A 15,943-nucleotide genomic window follows, 5' to 3' on the forward strand; every position below is an offset into this window, starting at 1 on the left:
TCGCAGCTGAGGTCAGAGAGCAATTGGGCATTCCTACAGAAGCTCTCCTCAGACAGTTCAGCAAGCAGCAACAGAGGTTGGGAGCAGGAGATGCTCCTGTAGCTGCCCCCCTGACAGGGGACCCTTGGCAGTGTCCTAATGAGGAAAGCAGAGCCTAGGAGTATCAGGCAGCACAGGTAGAGCCAGGAATGCAGTAGTCCTGGTATTAGCACTGCACACACTGAAGATGTGGTGCCTGCTACACAGCAAGGCCTCACCCAAAAGACTGGCTTTAGTTAGCCCAGAACTGCTTGAAAGGGTCTGACTTGGGGCTCACATCTGCTCCTTAGGAAGCCACTTTTCAACTGCCAGGTACAGAACAAACTAACCATTCACATGGCATTGCCCCTCTAATCCAGGGATAAGCCATCCAGGGGACAGTGAAATAATGTTTTGGGAGTAGTAGCCAGAAGTATTCCCAACAGTGCAAAACCTTAAGTGCTCCCTGCTCTAGAAAGCTGCTCTTCCTGCCTGGTATGTTCATTCAGGCGTATTTTCCAGTTAAAAGAACCTAACTGGATTAGACTTCCATAATTAGACAAGAATCAGCATTCCAACAAGAGGGCTGTAATTATGGATGTTATTTTTCAATATGTTGGTCATATCCCCAAGAACTGTGTTGAAGTAAAAATGCAGAAAGTAGTATGATATTCTGAGAGGACACAGTTAAAACCCCAGCCTTCCCAAACTAAACTGTGATATTAGCCTATGTAACAGAGCCCTGGAGCAGCCTCTACCAGAAATACCTGGGTGATTCGGGATCTATTTAATCACTTTTAATTCTGCTAACACTCTAGGAGCACAGGCAACACCAGCGTTCAGCTCAGACATTCCCAGCACAGGAGAAACACATGCTCTATCAGCAGTACTTTCACAGCTACAAATACTGTAACAGCACTCAAACCAGAACTTTTCAGAGGGCAGCAAAGCTGAGATGGTCACACCACTGAGAGCTGGGCACCTCTAGGCAAATACCAGCCTGGCTCCTACATAGTACAGGTGCAAACACAGCACACAACCTGCAGGAGACAATCTCTGCAACATGAAAAATCACCATTTGAACAGCTCAAGAAAACATAAAAGACTTCCATGTTTAGTTTCACCTGCACAAGCCCCAAGACAGGACTAAGTCTGGCTTTAAACCTATTTACCCCTGTCAAAAGGGAGTTTTACAAAGCAAACATTTCATCCTACTGCAAGTGCTGCCAGAGCCTTACTAGGCAGAACCTTGACTCAGTGGACAGCACCACATTTCTGCCACAGGTGCTTTGCCAGCGCTAACAAACACCAAGGACCTTCATTCACAAGGATTTTATTTTCCAGTAACAAACAAACAAAAAAATAATCACACAGACATGAATACAGACAACAAATAAATTAATGTCAAATGAGAGACTGATTGCCAAGGTGCAAATGAGTAGTGACTGAGAATTGGTTGGGTGGGAGACTTTAAACACATCATTGGCAGTGCTGTTGAAGCTTGAGAGGAAGCAGAGCCACAAAACATGTTTCTTCAGAGGGGAGAGCGGCTAGCCAAGTGAGCCAACCCTGCCTCTCTCACCAGGAGGAATGTTTAAGGCAGCAGAAACCCCAGAGCTCAACAGTTACCAGCTGTTAAGTAACTCCTGTGTAATGTCCTGGCAACAGAGGAGCTTCCAGTACCAGATGCCAGGCTGCTGCTGCCACTTTGCACCACAGAAAGCCTGCTGCTGGCTGAGGGAGCTCTGCAACACAATCATGAGATCAAGAGAGAGAACGGTTTGCTACAGGACAGGTGAAGACTGCAGAGCAACACTGTCTATAATGCTTAAGGGATTAGAAGGTAGCCAGGGGTTCCTTCCACTTTTCATGGAAGCAGGTGTTAGCTGTTCCCAATAACCAGTTCTGAACTAGGCCAAAAGTTACATACATCTGTACCATAGCAGGAAGGAATGTTTAGCCTTGATCTGTCCTCAGTCTTCCCCCAGACCTGCAAAATGCATTTAATGCTGACGAAACAAAATACCCTACTGAGAAGTGCCCCTGACATCTAAAACACTTCATACAGTATGATAGGAAAAAAACCAAACACAAATCAGGCAGCACCCAGGGTGCCAGAACATCTGTAAGCCTGTTGCCCAGGAGAAGGCAGGGCAGTGTTGTTTTACAGAAAAAAAAAAAAAAAGAGAGGATGATTACTTGGTTCAAGCTACACCACCTCCGGTCATTTCAATCTTTTTGGAGGAACATAAGGAGCTGGAAAAGACATTCTTCCTCATTACTGCCAAACCCCATTAGATTCTGCTCCCTGCCTTTCATTAAAAGTATCTTAGAATGGTCACTGCTCACTTTTCCTGTAAAAAAATTCCAAGAACAAAGTACTAGGTGTCAAACTATAAGGTCACACTGGACAGTAAGGGAGTGCCACATTTAAAACTGACCCACCCCATTTGCAGAACAGCTTCCTTCTGGCGGTTAAGAGTCCAGTTTTCGGTCCTTGCTTGTTTTCATCATTTTCTGCTGGTGTTCTGTATACGCCAGACATAATCACTGTCTTCCTGAGGGTACTTCAGCACTGAGCAGGACAAGAGAACCAGACTACAGGTAGACAAGCCAGCCTGCTTGCACATGACATGCAGTCCTGTCCCACAAAACGTGGTTCAAGGTTTTATGGTGGTGCAGTATACAAGGAAGCACATCTAGTGCAGCCTAGCAGACCTAACTGGTAGGGATAGAGCAGACAGGACGGTTACATTGGTTTAGTACTAGTGCAGGAGATTTTTCCAAGACTGGCTTTAGGAGGACAGTCACAACAGTTTCCTTTTCTGAGATGAAGAGCTGGAAGGGAGACTTCCGTATTTTACTGCAGCACAATGGGACAGAGAAGCAGAGCCTAAGACACCCTGTAGCCTGCTAAAGACACCAGAAGCATTCTTCCTAGAACCCGGTGGGAGTGAGCACATTTAGATCCCGAGGTTTGATATTATGGGAACGTGGAGATTGTTTCCTCCCTTCTGTGACTGGAATGTCCATTTTGGGTGGCTTGAAGGTAACTGGATCCTCTGGCATCCTAGTAGCCTGAGCACGCATCAGCTCCATTGGGGATGGCTTCTGGGCACCCTTATAAGATTGGATGGTAAATCCTCCTGATAAAAAGAAAAAAATCACAGGAAGTAAGAGCTAGAAAAATTAGCCAAGTGCTTTTTTTCCCCACTGCTGCCAGGAGTAAGCAGTGTCACAGATGCCTGACACTGCAGAAATCCCACACAAGACTCAACAGCTTCATGTCATCAAAAGTATATTCCACATCAGTGGCTGGCACTTCCAGTTCTGGTTCCACCAGACAGAGGAAGAGTAAAAAGTGTCACCTTCACACCCTGCCCTTTTACTGCAGCTCAGTGCAAGTTATTTTTACTTTCAGATCCTTGGCATAGGTTTTACCTAACTGCTTTATATTCAGGCACAGAAAGATGAATAGCACACATTCACAAGGTGGTCCTAGAAAGTAACAAGACAAGCAGGATAAGGCTCCAGAAATATCTAGCAAGTCTGTTGTATGACAGGTCTCCCCTAGATCTTGCAGGGCAGGAGATTTTAGGTGACATACCTGGATCATTGGCAGATTTCTGGATGGCTTTGGGTCCAAAAAAGCTCCATCTTTCAGATGGCAATTTGTCCCCACCAGCTTCTATGCCAAAGTCTGGGCCAGTGATAGAAGTAGAGGATCCCTGACTAAACCAGCCCCTACAGAAAAAAATAGAGATGTATAGAGCATGAGAATGAAATACTTCAAGTGGCCCCACCATGCCAGGAACTTTACATGTTGTTATCAGGGGGCAATTTAAACAATTTGAATAGGTTTGTTACAACCCAAAAGGAAGATATGTATGCCCAAGTTGCACAATCTTTCAGCATTTGGATCTGTCCAACATCAATCCACAGCAGGCTCTGAATTTCATCCCTTAGACAATCCCTCACTGGATACGAAAGTTATTTGTAGCAGCTCCCACCTCAGCAGCCTGTAGGAAACCAACAGAGGCAGTGTCTCCCAGGAACAGAGTACCTGTTTTTATGCTTGGGAGAAGCGTGGGGAGTGCTGCTTGGAGTAGACTGAGCAGAAGAAGTTTGTCTGTCATCTTTTGTCATCTCTCCAGTCTGCATTTTTAGCTTCTGTTAGGAGAGGCAAGAGAAAAAGAAGCAACAGAGCCAGTTTTACTGTCAAAATTAGGCAATTGTTTATATCACAGGTGATAAGGATTTAAGTGTCACTTCACCTAAAGCTATACCCTGTATTACAATACTTGCATACACCCCTTTCTTTCCACATCAGATAAGCATTTTACAAGTCCACTATACTCCAGACACATTCTCCAGGCTAGAAGTAAAATAACACCTATTGCTCACTCTGCAATTCAAATTCACTACCCAACAGTAATGCACTGTTTCCATACCAGATTCACAGGGATGCTGCAGACATAGCAGAGCTAGCTTATGCATCTGTTCAGCTACCTAGTAAGTCAAAATGCCACAGCAAGCATTTGTCTCCAGCACTTTTCAGAGCAACAAAGCTTTTTGGAACCTCAAGTTCTCTAGTAAGGGCGAGACCAGACCTCACACAGAAGGTACAAGGTCTAGGAGTACCAGACCTTGAGAAGTAATCCACATAAAAAGTATGGCAGCACCACTCTGAGATGAACTGCAAGTGAAGACTACCCCTGGCCATAAAATGAACAGGAATCGGGTGTATGTGAACCAGGTTATTAAAAGTCAGACAGCACAAACTGAACTTTGAAGAAGTCACTTGAGGGCAGTTACAGTTCAAACACCAGCTACACAGGCACCTTCTCAGAAAGCTTCCTGTGGCTGCCCAAGCCACACTAACGCAATTCACCAAGACTGTTACTGAAACTTTGACCTTGGGGGAGTACACTTGGCAAGTTCACTATTAAACTCCAAATACAAGGTTACTGTGGGCAACTGAGCTCATCAGAAGTATGTTGGTTCAAGACCTTTGTCTTTATTTCCAGTACGAGGCAAGCCCAATCTCATCTGCTAACTTCCCCATCAGAAATGCAGTTTACAAGTTCTCTCCGGACAAACAGTTACAGTCAACTGCAGGGCACCCTTCAAAGGTACAGCAAGAAACCAGAGCCTGTGTAGGCTCACTTGGAAAGACAACTGTGATTGACATGACTGTGGGATGACAGATTTTCAGTTTCAAAACTATAAAGGCTAATGCTAACTTTAAAATATATGTGGGTAACTTTTTTTACACAATGAGCTAAAAGCCTTCAAAGAAAGCAGTTTAAGGAGAGTCCTAGCAACATGCTCCAAAAGTTATGTCGCCAGTTAAACTAGTACACAACCTACATGAAAAAAGCCAATGCAAAACAAGCCTTACGTGGACTGCCTCAGCCACTCTGTGATACTTGGTCTCCTCAGTAGTGAGGCCTTTGTGGGGAGTGTAGCCAGCATCTCTCAGCCCTGCCTGCTGCTCGAAGCGCTGAATGCTCTCCTGAGTCTGCTCTGGAATGGACAAGAGCACATATTCACACACAAATGCCACCACAAGCAGTTCTAGCAAACAAAGTTAAGCAACCAAATGCAAGACTTTTTCCATCATTCATACATACATGTTGTGATGAGTTGACAGAGGCAGCAAGATGAAGCTAATGAGATCTGAAAACTATCCTGAGTCATAGGGTGAAGCCAGATGAACAGCTATTTGCCCCAAATCACCAGACGTATTACAAATGCAACACTTGCAATTAAGCCCGGCTCAGTCAAGAAGCTACATCACTCCTAATCATGGTTTCCTAAATCTAGGAGACCCCAATAAGCTGGACATTTTAAGTGGCCACCTAGATTCAAGGGAGTTTTTTTGGCCAACAACAACAAAAAAATTAAGTCTTCTGAAAGACTGCCCACACTTAGCTGATTTGACAATCACAGCCTTACAGAACAAGCAGTAAAGACTCCCAGTGATTCTAGTTTAGGTAAAAAGCTTGTTCAGCCAAATACAGAGCCAACATCCATTACACTGATATAAACTTCAGTTCTGAAAGATGTAAGTACTTCCCATGCACAACCCCTGCCCCTTCCCAGCATAAGATGCTCACTCCCTCATGGAATAAGAAAAAAGTCAAAATGAATTAGAACACAAAAAGATTACTAGAAAGGCCCAATGTATTTTTTAAAACAGGTAACACTTCCCATGTCAGTAACACTTGCAAGGATAGCACTGTATGTATGAGAAATCTAGAGGACCTTTGTTTATTTCCAACTTTTGACTGAATGTTCTTCCTGGGAGGTACAGAATGGTGCTCCTTATTTACTGCACAAAAACATTTTTAGGCCATCATGGTTTTAACTAGATTAGCATTTTATCATTAGACTACAACAGGAGATGCTTTCCAGAAAGTCCACATTCTGGATGTTCTTTTCTGATGCACTGGTTATTTCTGAGCCAAGACTGAAACAAGTTCAAACGTATAGCTATTCCAAAATGCTCGTCTGAAGATCTAGACCTCTCTGGATGCACAGCTTGGAGGAAAAGACAAAGCTCAGATCCCAGCTGCTAAAAGAAGAGGCAGCAGGAACAGATTAACACATGAATAATTCTTCCTGTTGCAAATGGGCATGTCTTCTCCACAAACATAACTGACCTAATTTGATTTTAAAGCATCATGACTTGAGGTTTGTTTTTTTTTTAATTAAGTGCTACTGTTAGCAAGACAGCAGCTGCTGCTGCTATTAACATAAATGCTAGCAAGTGCTCCATTAGCACAGTATGTCAGCTCTCCAGACTGCTTTGGTTAATTTTAGAGCTTTACCTGTCATTCAGAAATAGCAAGTTAATAAGCAAACATGAAGTAGCAGCAGCTGCCACCTCTGCACTCCAGCAACAAGGTGGCATGGACTGCAGCAGTCTCCTGTCAGGAGATAATGTACCCTGCACTCCTTCCTCATCACCCACCTCCAGCACCTGGAAACACAGAGGCAGTCAGATGTGATCTATTCCCTAGTTCCTTGCTTCCTTCTAGAAGCATCCTCCAAAGAACCCTCACACAGCTCAAGAGCAAAGTAGGTCTGAATCCACAAACCATCCAGGAACTCTGGTAGTTACCCTGAGGCATTAGCAAGCCAGAGCACTCATGTGCCCACACCTCATTAGCCACCACATTAGAGGTGAGAGCTCTTACTTGTAATGAGAGAGTTCATGATGATATGAGTGGCCTTGGCCTTCACCACAGGCACCTTGTTCACACTTTCAGTGGATGATGACGGAGTTATGACAGATGCATTCATGTCGCCATCTCCCTCCTCAACCTGTGGAGAAGAAGCAGGGTACAGTTTAAGATGAGAAAGTATCTCATCACAGGACACATCTCTTAACTACTCAAATGAGACACAAGGCCAAGGTGCTCCAGCAGCTATCCTTCATCCCATGGAACAAGCACATGCACTGTTCTCACTACAGCCCAGGAATGTTTAGAGCTTGAACCACATAATTCTTAGCAACGAACAAGCAACTTCACCCCACATTTGAAAACCCACCAGGCTCAGGGCCAACAATTTTTCAGTCGAAGTACAAAAAGGTCAACAGGAAAGAAACCCTAACATATCTACTTTCATTCTCATAACTGCAAATTGGACTTCAAGGTCAACTGAGCAAGAACTCTTCCACAGACAGCTCAGAAACACAAACTATTTACAGAATGGCAGTCACACAGATTAGACACTGGTGTTCAGATCTGGTTTCCCCCCTATTCCGTTTATCAGTTTCTTGCTCAGTGTGTCTAGTGGTCACATCTCTACCACTGATCACAAGCCCCTAGCAACAAAGGGCTAGACAACAAACACTAGAAAACAAGTAATCCTGTGAAATACAGACTTCCTCCTCCTAAAACACGAGTTACTGCTCCCTGACTGGCCAGTTTGCTTTTTGTGCTAAACCACAACTTAAGGTTTTCTTCCCTAAGAAAGATTTTATAACAAAGTGAGGTAAAAGTAGAGGTTAAACTCAAATGGACACAAGAGTTGTCTACTTCCATTCAACAACATTTAACTTCAATTCCAGCTCAGAAAATACCCTCAGTTTGAAAGAGCCGGTCTTGCAATCAAAGCATACCCACGGTCATTCCATAGAACAGTCAGAGTCAGAAGGGACCTTCAAAGGTCATCTAGTCCAGCCACCTTGGTGCAGGCAGGGACACCCTTCACTAGACCAGGTTGCTCAAAGCTTCATCGCAAGTGACTCTGAACACTTCCAGGGATGGGGCATCCATGGCTCCTCTGGACAGTCTGCTCTAGTGCCTCACCACCCTCATCATAAAGAGTTTACACCCAGCCTAAGTCAACCCTTTTGCTCTGGTTTTACTGCGCCAGGTTACAGCTTGCAGCTTTTCCCATCCATAAACGCCTGCCATAAGCGAGGAGGCTCCCACAACATGCCTCCCTCAACCACACTGCAGCATTCCCACGACAGGGCCTGGCAGCAGAACCGTGCCCTGTCCCCAGCTCCTCCGGGGCCCAGCAGGTCCCTGCTGCGGGGGACAGGGGGCAGCAGCCGGACCGGAGGGCTGCCAGGGCCGGGCTGCAGCGGCACCGGGACACCCGCCAGGCCCAGGCCCCGGGCCAACCGGCCGGCCCGCACCTTCGAGAGCTCCTGGTACTTGCGCTCGGGGATGACCGGCTGCTTCCAGAGGACGTTGGCGCACAGGTCAGCAGGCGGCGGCGTCATGGGCGCCGTGTCCTCCAGAGCGTCGTCGTAGCTGAAGGCCCGCCGCGGCACGCCGATGGGCAGCGACATCTTGCCCGGGCGGGCCCCGCCGCCCTGCTCCAGCGCTGCGAACAGAGAGGGCAGCGCTCAGCGCCGCCGCGGCCTACCCGGGCCGGCGGGGAGCGCGGGGGCGGGAGGGGCCTTACCGGGAGCGTCCGGCTGCCGCGAAGTCATAGCGGCGGCGGCGCAGCGGCTTGGCTAAGGCTAGCGAGGCTGGCCGGAGGGCGGCGGGCCGGGCGGCGGCGGGCCGGGCGGTGCCATGGCGGAGCCTGCTAGCTCCCACCGCCGCCGCCTGAGGGGAGATGCGACGGGGGGCGGTGCCGCGGGGGCGAACTTATAGGCGCGCGGGTCTCGCGAGAGCTGGCCGCGGCGCGCGGGACACGCTGGGATGTGTAGTTGGTACCCGGCAGGGCGGTGCCGGGAGGAGGGGCGGGGCCTGGGGCAGGGGGCAGGGCCAGTGCCAGGAGGCGGGGCCTGCGGTGGCGGAACCGGGCCGGGGATGGGCCCTGCCGGTCCTTGGTGGCGTGGGTCCTCGGTGGCGTGGGGCGTTCTGCCCGGGGCAGCGAGCCCGGCCCTGCCCGCTCAGGAGCACCCGCCGCCCGCTCCTGCCCGCTCACACCCGCTACCCAACGGCGCACCGACCCGCCGGAGGGGTGGAGGGGTGCCTGGCCCACCCATGGCGCCAGCAGCGGGGCTGGGGGGCCCTTGCCAGCCTGCTGCAACTGCCCCGCAGGCAAGGCCGCGGGGGCTCCAGGGAAGGGGCCCTGGCCCGGGGCAGGGACGTCTTGAGCCACCGGGGAGGATTAAGGACAACCGAGTCCCATGGGCGCCCGCTGTGCTGGGTGCTAGGCTGCTGGGAGGGGCGGGACCTAGGGGTGGCCCACGTGTCAGCGCCCCCGCTGCCCCCTCCCTCCCTTCCTCCCTCTCTCCAGCGTCCCTTCTCCCCACCATTTCTCCCTCTCCCCATCCATCCGTCCGTCTCTCCCCCCCACCCCCACCCCCCCGCTGTCGGAGCGGCCCCTTTAAGCGCGGCGCTGACGTCAGAGACGGGCACAGCTGGCGCTGGCGCTCGGCCCACGGGCACAGCTGGCGGGGGCCGGGGCACAGCTGCGCCGCGGCCGCGCGCTGCCGGTGCCGCTGCCGGTGCCGCCGCCGGATGGCTCCGCCCGGCGCCCTCCGGGACCTGGTGCTGGCCCTGGGAGCCGTCGCGGCCGCCCTCGGCTCCCTCCTCTTCATCGCCTGGAAGATCTACTTCCGTGGCACCGGCACCGGCACCGACTGGAGCGGCTGGTGGGAGCGGGAGCTGCAGGAGCTGCGGGACCGATCTCCCCCCGGCGACGCGGTAAGGGAGGGTGGACCGTGGATCCTGGCCGGGACCCCCGGCCCATCGCGGGGTGAAAGGGCACAGGGTCGGGATCTCCCCGGGAGCCCCGATACCCGGAGTCCCTCACCGGGACCTCCACGAGCCCAGCACGGTGGGGATGGGGCAGGGGGTCGGGATCCCTCCTGGTTCCTCACTCCCCCGAGACCGTCGAGCTGAGGAATGGGCGGGGGGTCGGGATCGCCCCTGGGATGACCTGGAAGGCTCCCGATCACCAGCAGGATCCCTCTGATCATGTGGGGCTGGGGAAGGGGATGCAGGGTCAGGATCCCCCTGGGATCTCATACCAGGATCCCCCAGAGCAGGTCAGACTGGATTCTCCAGAATATTAGGCAGGATGATGGCCCTTGGGGACCCTCCTGCAGCCCATCCTGCTGAGGAAGGGGTCCCTCAGTCTGGACCACCCAAGGAACCCACTGGGATGGAGACAGGGCTCAGGGGCTGTGGGGGGGGTGCTGTCAGGACCCCTTGCTTCAAGGTGGTCCCTCACCCAGCTGCCTGAGTATGAGGCTGCGGGTCCTGGCACCGGCTCCCACCCACCCCACACCCTCCTGTGCCCCCGCAGCTGGACTGGCGGCAGGTGCTGGTGCTGGGGCTGGATGGGGCTGGCAAGAGCAGCGTCCTGCACTACATCTGCAGCCAGACAGCCAGGGAGCGCATCGCACCCACCCACGGCTTCAACTCTGCCCAGCTTTGTGTCGAGGGGCTGGAGATGGACCTGCTGGAGGGTAAGGCTGGCCTGGCCCCACCGTGTCCCCCCAGGGCTGAGCCTTCACAGCCCAGAGGGTCGCTCTGCCTGCCAGCACCATCCTGTGTGGCGGGAGCATCCCAGGTGATGGGAAGCCTGGTTCCCTGGGGTGCTACGGGAAGGTAGCAGCTCTGCTTTACCCCACACCGGTGCCTAACCCTGCCTGTCTTCCACAGTGGGTGGCAGCCAGAACCTGAGGGCGTACTGGCCCCACTACCTGAGCCAGGCCCATGTGCTGGTGTTTGTGGTGGATTCGGTGGACAGGTCACGCCTGCTGGTGGCACGGCAGGAGCTGCACGCACTGCTAGCCGCAGAGCCCCAGCTGCCCCTGGTTGTGCTGGCCAACAAGCAGGTGGGTGTCCATCCATTCGTCCATCCCTGCGGCTGGCCCCGGGGCCGTTTCCAGTGAAACTGTTCCTCCACAGGGCCCCCGAGGCAAAATCCTAATACCCTAAATCCACCAACTCTTGCAAAATCTGATTTCTTGGGGCCTGTCTCCTCCAGTCTTCATCAGGAGGTGTGGCTGCTGCTACCAGTGCCCCAGCTAACAAGTTTCAAGAAAGCACCCAGGCAGCAGCATGCAAAATCCCCAAGGGGAAATACATTCCCCAGGCAGGTGACCAACTCATGCCTGGTGCTGCTTTCCATTAGCTTGTGCCAAAGTGACTCCAGTGCAAGAGCAAGGCAGCCCTGCCTGCACACGATCCCTGCGAGGACCGCACAAGCGGGACGGGGCTCCTGCCAGCTAGCAGCACTGCTCCTGGCACTGCTCCCCTCCTGAGCGGCTGCCTCTCTCCCTCTCAGGATAAGAGCAATGCCCTGAGTGCGGCAGAGCTGCAGGAGGAGCTGGCCCTGCACACACTCAGCGGCCAGCGGGAGTTCTTCCTCCTGCCCACCAGCGCGACCTGGGCCAGCCTGAGCACTGCCACCAGCGTCCTCCGCGTGAGAAGCCTGCTGATCACCCTGCTCTCCCAGCCCTGAGCCTGCGTGGGAGGAGATGGGCTCCCACCCCTGGCACTGCTCCTCTTCCACGTCTGCAGCGCGAGGATGGAGGCAGCTGGGTGGGAGCCCTGGAGCTCGGACTCGCTGGCAGCAGGCTGCTGGCCCTGGGGTGTTTGCTCCACCCCACAAGGTTTGGGGTTAAGCTGCAGCACGGCTGTCCTTGGGGAACACAAGCAGTTGGCTCTGCTCTCTGCTGCAGGGAGAGGGCAACCACCTCCTCCAGTCTGGGAATGAAATCTCCCTTGGGATGGAAGCACAAGCACAGCTCTTACCTTCTGGTGAGTGGGAATGTGCAGCACAGGGCAGAGCCCCACATCTTCATGGCAGCCGTGCAGGATATTAAATGAATGGGGCTGAACAAGTGAGGCAGCCCTCTCACCCACTGGCATAGATGCGTCATCCCAGGAGGTAGGCTCTCCTTCCTGACAGACATGAGGAGTTACTGCTGGCACAGCCCTGCGCTGCTGCCCCGCCAGAACGGCGCACACTGGCTGCAATCACCAGCTGAGGCTGTCCCTCACCCTGCGGGGGTGAGCATGGTTCTTAATTCCCCCAACTCTGTATTTAAAACCCTGTTTAGGAGAGATGAAGGCAGGTTTTGGCCAGCCCTACACCCTGAACAGGGGTAAAGACAGACCATTTGGTAGGAGCTGCTCTCAGCAGGCATTTGTCCCCCTGCCTGGCCCTCCTCCCTCTCAGCTGCCCCAGGGAGAAGGGAAAGGAGCCAGGCTCAGGGACTACAGGAAGCCCTGCCTGCAGGCTGCTAGGTGAGGCTAAGGGCACTGGTTTCTGGAAAACCGATCACGGAAGCTGGGGAGTACATCAGGGAAAGGGGGTACTTTCTGGCCCGTCTCTGCTGTGAAACCTTTTGTACAGTAGCTCTTTCCTTTTGTCAATAAAAGAGGCTGATCACTCCGCACTGCCCTCCAGCTCCTTGTCAGGATAGGGATCCCCAGCCTGGTCTCTCAAGCTGCAGGAAGGAAGGTCACTTGCAGGGGAAGGAAGCAGCATGTGGCCTTGCTCCAGCCTCTGCTGCCTACAGGGCAATCCACAAATCTGTTGTCCACTCCCCGTGGGCCCCCACCCCTGTTGCTGCAGAGGGTGACATGCCAAATACCTATGTCCTGCGGGTTGGCACCGGGAGCTCTGCAAAGTTGGACTGCACCAAGCGAAAGCCCATGAGCCAGACATTCACACCAGCTTGAAGGAGTAATTTATTTTAACAAGGCAAAAGAAGGGCTGACCACATAGAAAGGGAGCAGCACAACACATTCAGTTCCAATGTCACAAACCACAGCCAAGTCTTTCATGCCTGGTTATAACTACCTCTAATGAAGGTCCTTCCTCCATCACCAGAGGCTTTGCATAGCTCAACTTGAAAGGCACCAAGCCTGTAAGTAACTGTCACCTGTCTGTCAGTCCCTGCTCGATTTAGAAAATGGTCACATCAAGCCTGTGCTTGCAGGTAAACCTGATAAGAAAGGGCAGTCACTGCACGTCCATCTTTTCCTGCTTGAGTGATGCAATGAAATCCTTGTACTCCTCAGGATAGAAATTCTTGTACACGTTGATCTTTCTCTTGATCTGCTTGGGAGTATCCTGGTAGTAGTTCTTCTCATCTCGAGCCATTTCCTGTGACAAAGGAGAGGGTAAATCAGAGAAGCAGCCCCAAGAGTAAACATTAAACCAGCCCAGCCAAGCTCCAAAGGCACGCCCAGGCCAGTGCTTGACTCAGATGGGGATCTGGCCCAGGTTCAAAGTGCTGCTTCCCCTTAACAATCAGCTGAATGCGAAACAGAATCCAGGAGAGAGGATGAGCAATTCCCATCCTGCAGAAGATCCTGGAGTGAATCGCTCTGGGTGCTCCTCACTCCAGGACAGCCAGTACTTACCTTGTAGTTCTCACCGTGGTTCTGTATCATGTACCGCACATAGTCAATGAGGTCTCGTGAGAGCGTGTTTGACTTCTTCTCAGGTAGACTGGCCTCATATTCCATCTCTAGGCAGAGGACAGAGATACCATGAAGCAGGGGAGGGAAGCAAGCAGCACCTCACAGGTCCCCAGCCTCTTCCTAAGATCAAGCCTGGTGGCTGCTGCAGCACAGCTCAGCTGCTTGCACACACAGGGCTGCTTCCCAGCACGATTGTGTAGGAAAATGAACACGACAACAGGCCTCCGCATAGGCTGCAGGCCTCCAGGCCTGTGCTGCAACTCCTTTCCAGCTCACACCACAAGGAGTGGAGCCTTTCTGCCCAAGCTGCAGAAGGTGACTGTTCAGAGCTGCTCAGCCTACCACTAAAAGGCGCAGGGTACTGCAGCCGCAGTTTCTTCTCACCCTGGTGCCACACGCCAGCCCATTTCAGAGTGACAAGAGCCCTCTTGGGGCTGCAGGTGGAAATGCTGCAAAAAAGGCAGCACAGGAATGAAAAGGAAATTGATGAGGACACACGAGAGCAGAGCTGCTGTCCTGGCTCAGCTCTGGCCTGGCTGGAACCCCCAGCTGACTGCCAAGGGGGGTACTCTTCCACAAGCCTGGAGAATAAGTAACCCCCTTCCCTCCCCCGGCACAGCACAGAGATGAGAGACAAAATAGCCGACAGGGCCTTGGAAGAACCCCCAATCCAATGGCAGTGGTGCAGTTCAGCAGGAAACCTGCCAGGGCTGGAGGTGGTGAAGCGCTCCCTGGAGAGGACAGAAGCAGCACTGACCGTTCACCACGTAGGGCTTCCGCACTATTTTCTTTCCTTGTTCCCGTCCATCGCTTTCCACTTCCATCCCCTGTGTTAAATGAGGGACAAGGTAACTCAAGAAAAACCCATTTGAAAGAGAGCTGTGTCACAATCCATTGCTCCCAATACTCCAAAATGCTTATACAATGGCTGCAAGAACCAGGAAATCTCAGCCGGCTTAAGCAGAGCCTTATTTGCACCACTAAGATAGCTCGTGGGAAAGCCTGTTGCCCAAGCAATACTGCGTGAACAAAGACAAGGGGCAAACAAGGTCACTCCTGGTTCTTCTCCTAAGTGTGATGTTTCCCAGGGCCACCCTTCGCCTGGAAGCACTGCCCACCAATGCAGGCAGACCCAGCTGGTGCTGCTGCACGCAGAGGCTTTCTTTGTTATCAGAAGTATCTCAGCCACCGGATTTCCAACCCCACCTCTCTGGCAAGTCCCTGGAGACTGACTGACGTTAAAGTCCATTATTTCTCCGTATCATTGTAGTTTGTTCCCACGCCAGGATCTCGGCAAGAAAAGCATACCAATAAGGATAAGAAACCCATCCACCTACAGAGGCTGATCCAGGGCCACCTGCCCCGCGCTCCCAGGCAAGGCTGCTCTCCACACTGCTGTTCCCCAGCCCGGCTGCGTGTCCTGGGGGAGGCCTGACCTTTCGTCCCCCACGAAGGAGCAGCCCCAGCCGAACCCCTCGCCCTTCCCCAGCGGGGCACGGCCACACTTACCAGCAGCTTCTTCTTGGGGATGGGGACGGCCTTGTTGGGATCCTCGGCCAGGCCCATCTCGGCCAGGTTCTGCGCCACCGACTTGGACGGATCCCAGGCATGGCGGATATGCGAGCTGCGGGGGACAGGCACGGCCGTCAGGGGCTGCGCCCACCCCCACCCCACGCACACACAATCGTCCCCCAAGCGCCCACCGAGCCATGCAGCACCCGGCCCCCCGCCTCACGGCGGCGGGCTCACGACCGCCCGCCCACAGCCCGGGCCCGCGCGTGGCCGCCCCGCAGCTCTCACCAGGCGATGCGCGGGGCGGCGCGGCGGCGGGCGCTGCGGTAGAGCCGCTTGCGATTGACGTTGTAGGAGTATTTGTGCCGCCGGTTCTTCCCCTTCGCCTTCGGCATGGCGGCCCCACGCTGCTGCCGCTACCGAGCGCCGGGCCGAGCCGCGCGGGGCGGGGCCGCGGGGCACCACGGGAAGTGTAGTCCCGCCCCGGCAGAGCCGCCCGGCCGGGGACTTGCCGAGGACTACATCCCCCAGCATGCCCCGCGGCGGGG

At 53.2% G+C, this 15,943-nt stretch overlaps 3 protein-coding genes across 4 annotated transcripts; 1 reads left to right on the forward strand and 2 right to left on the reverse strand.

Annotated features, from left to right (window-relative positions):
- Nucleotides 1–1,337: 1,337 nt before the first annotated feature.
- Nucleotides 1,338–9,100, reverse strand: KIAA1191 (KIAA1191 ortholog). Of its 2 annotated transcripts, XM_040603354.1 has the most exons (7): nucleotides 8,947–9,100; nucleotides 8,675–8,865; nucleotides 7,221–7,347; nucleotides 5,420–5,544; nucleotides 4,082–4,188; nucleotides 3,626–3,762; nucleotides 1,338–3,164 (listed from the first exon to the last, which is right to left on the reverse strand). In XM_040603354.1, the coding sequence occupies exons 1-7, from the start codon at nucleotides 8,972–8,974 to the stop codon at nucleotides 2,956–2,958; spliced, it is 924 nt and encodes a 307-aa protein (XP_040459288.1). In that variant the 5' UTR covers nucleotides 8,975–9,100; the 3' UTR covers nucleotides 1,338–2,955. The 2 variants fall into 2 exon arrangements, with proteins under 2 accessions (XP_040459288.1, XP_040459289.1); XM_040603355.1 differs by lacking the exon at nucleotides 8,675–8,865 and having other exon boundaries at nucleotides 8,947–9,050.
- Nucleotides 9,101–9,289: 189 nt separating this feature from the next.
- ARL10 (ADP ribosylation factor like GTPase 10) lies at nucleotides 9,290–12,846 on the forward strand. The gene is made up of 4 exons (XM_040605031.1): nucleotides 9,290–10,142; nucleotides 10,747–10,909; nucleotides 11,106–11,281; nucleotides 11,734–12,846. Exons 1-4 carry the CDS (start codon nucleotides 9,300–9,302, stop codon nucleotides 11,908–11,910), a joined length of 1,359 nt encoding a protein of 452 aa, XP_040460965.1. The 5' UTR covers nucleotides 9,290–9,299; the 3' UTR covers nucleotides 11,911–12,846.
- A 286-nt stretch (nucleotides 12,847–13,132) lies between these two features.
- Nucleotides 13,133–15,835, reverse strand: NOP16 (NOP16 nucleolar protein). The gene is made up of 5 exons (XM_040604623.1): nucleotides 15,684–15,835; nucleotides 15,393–15,507; nucleotides 14,641–14,710; nucleotides 13,824–13,930; nucleotides 13,133–13,563 (listed from the first exon to the last, which is right to left on the reverse strand). Exons 1-5 carry the CDS (start codon nucleotides 15,788–15,790, stop codon nucleotides 13,420–13,422), a joined length of 543 nt encoding a protein of 180 aa, XP_040460557.1. The 5' UTR covers nucleotides 15,791–15,835; the 3' UTR covers nucleotides 13,133–13,419.
- Between the last annotated feature and the right edge of the window lie 108 nt (nucleotides 15,836–15,943).

The sequence above is a fragment of the Falco naumanni genome, chromosome 8 (genome assembly GCF_017639655.2).
Source record: "Falco naumanni isolate bFalNau1 chromosome 8, bFalNau1.pat, whole genome shotgun sequence".
Classification (NCBI taxonomy): Eukaryota; Metazoa; Chordata; class Aves; order Falconiformes; family Falconidae; genus Falco; species Falco naumanni.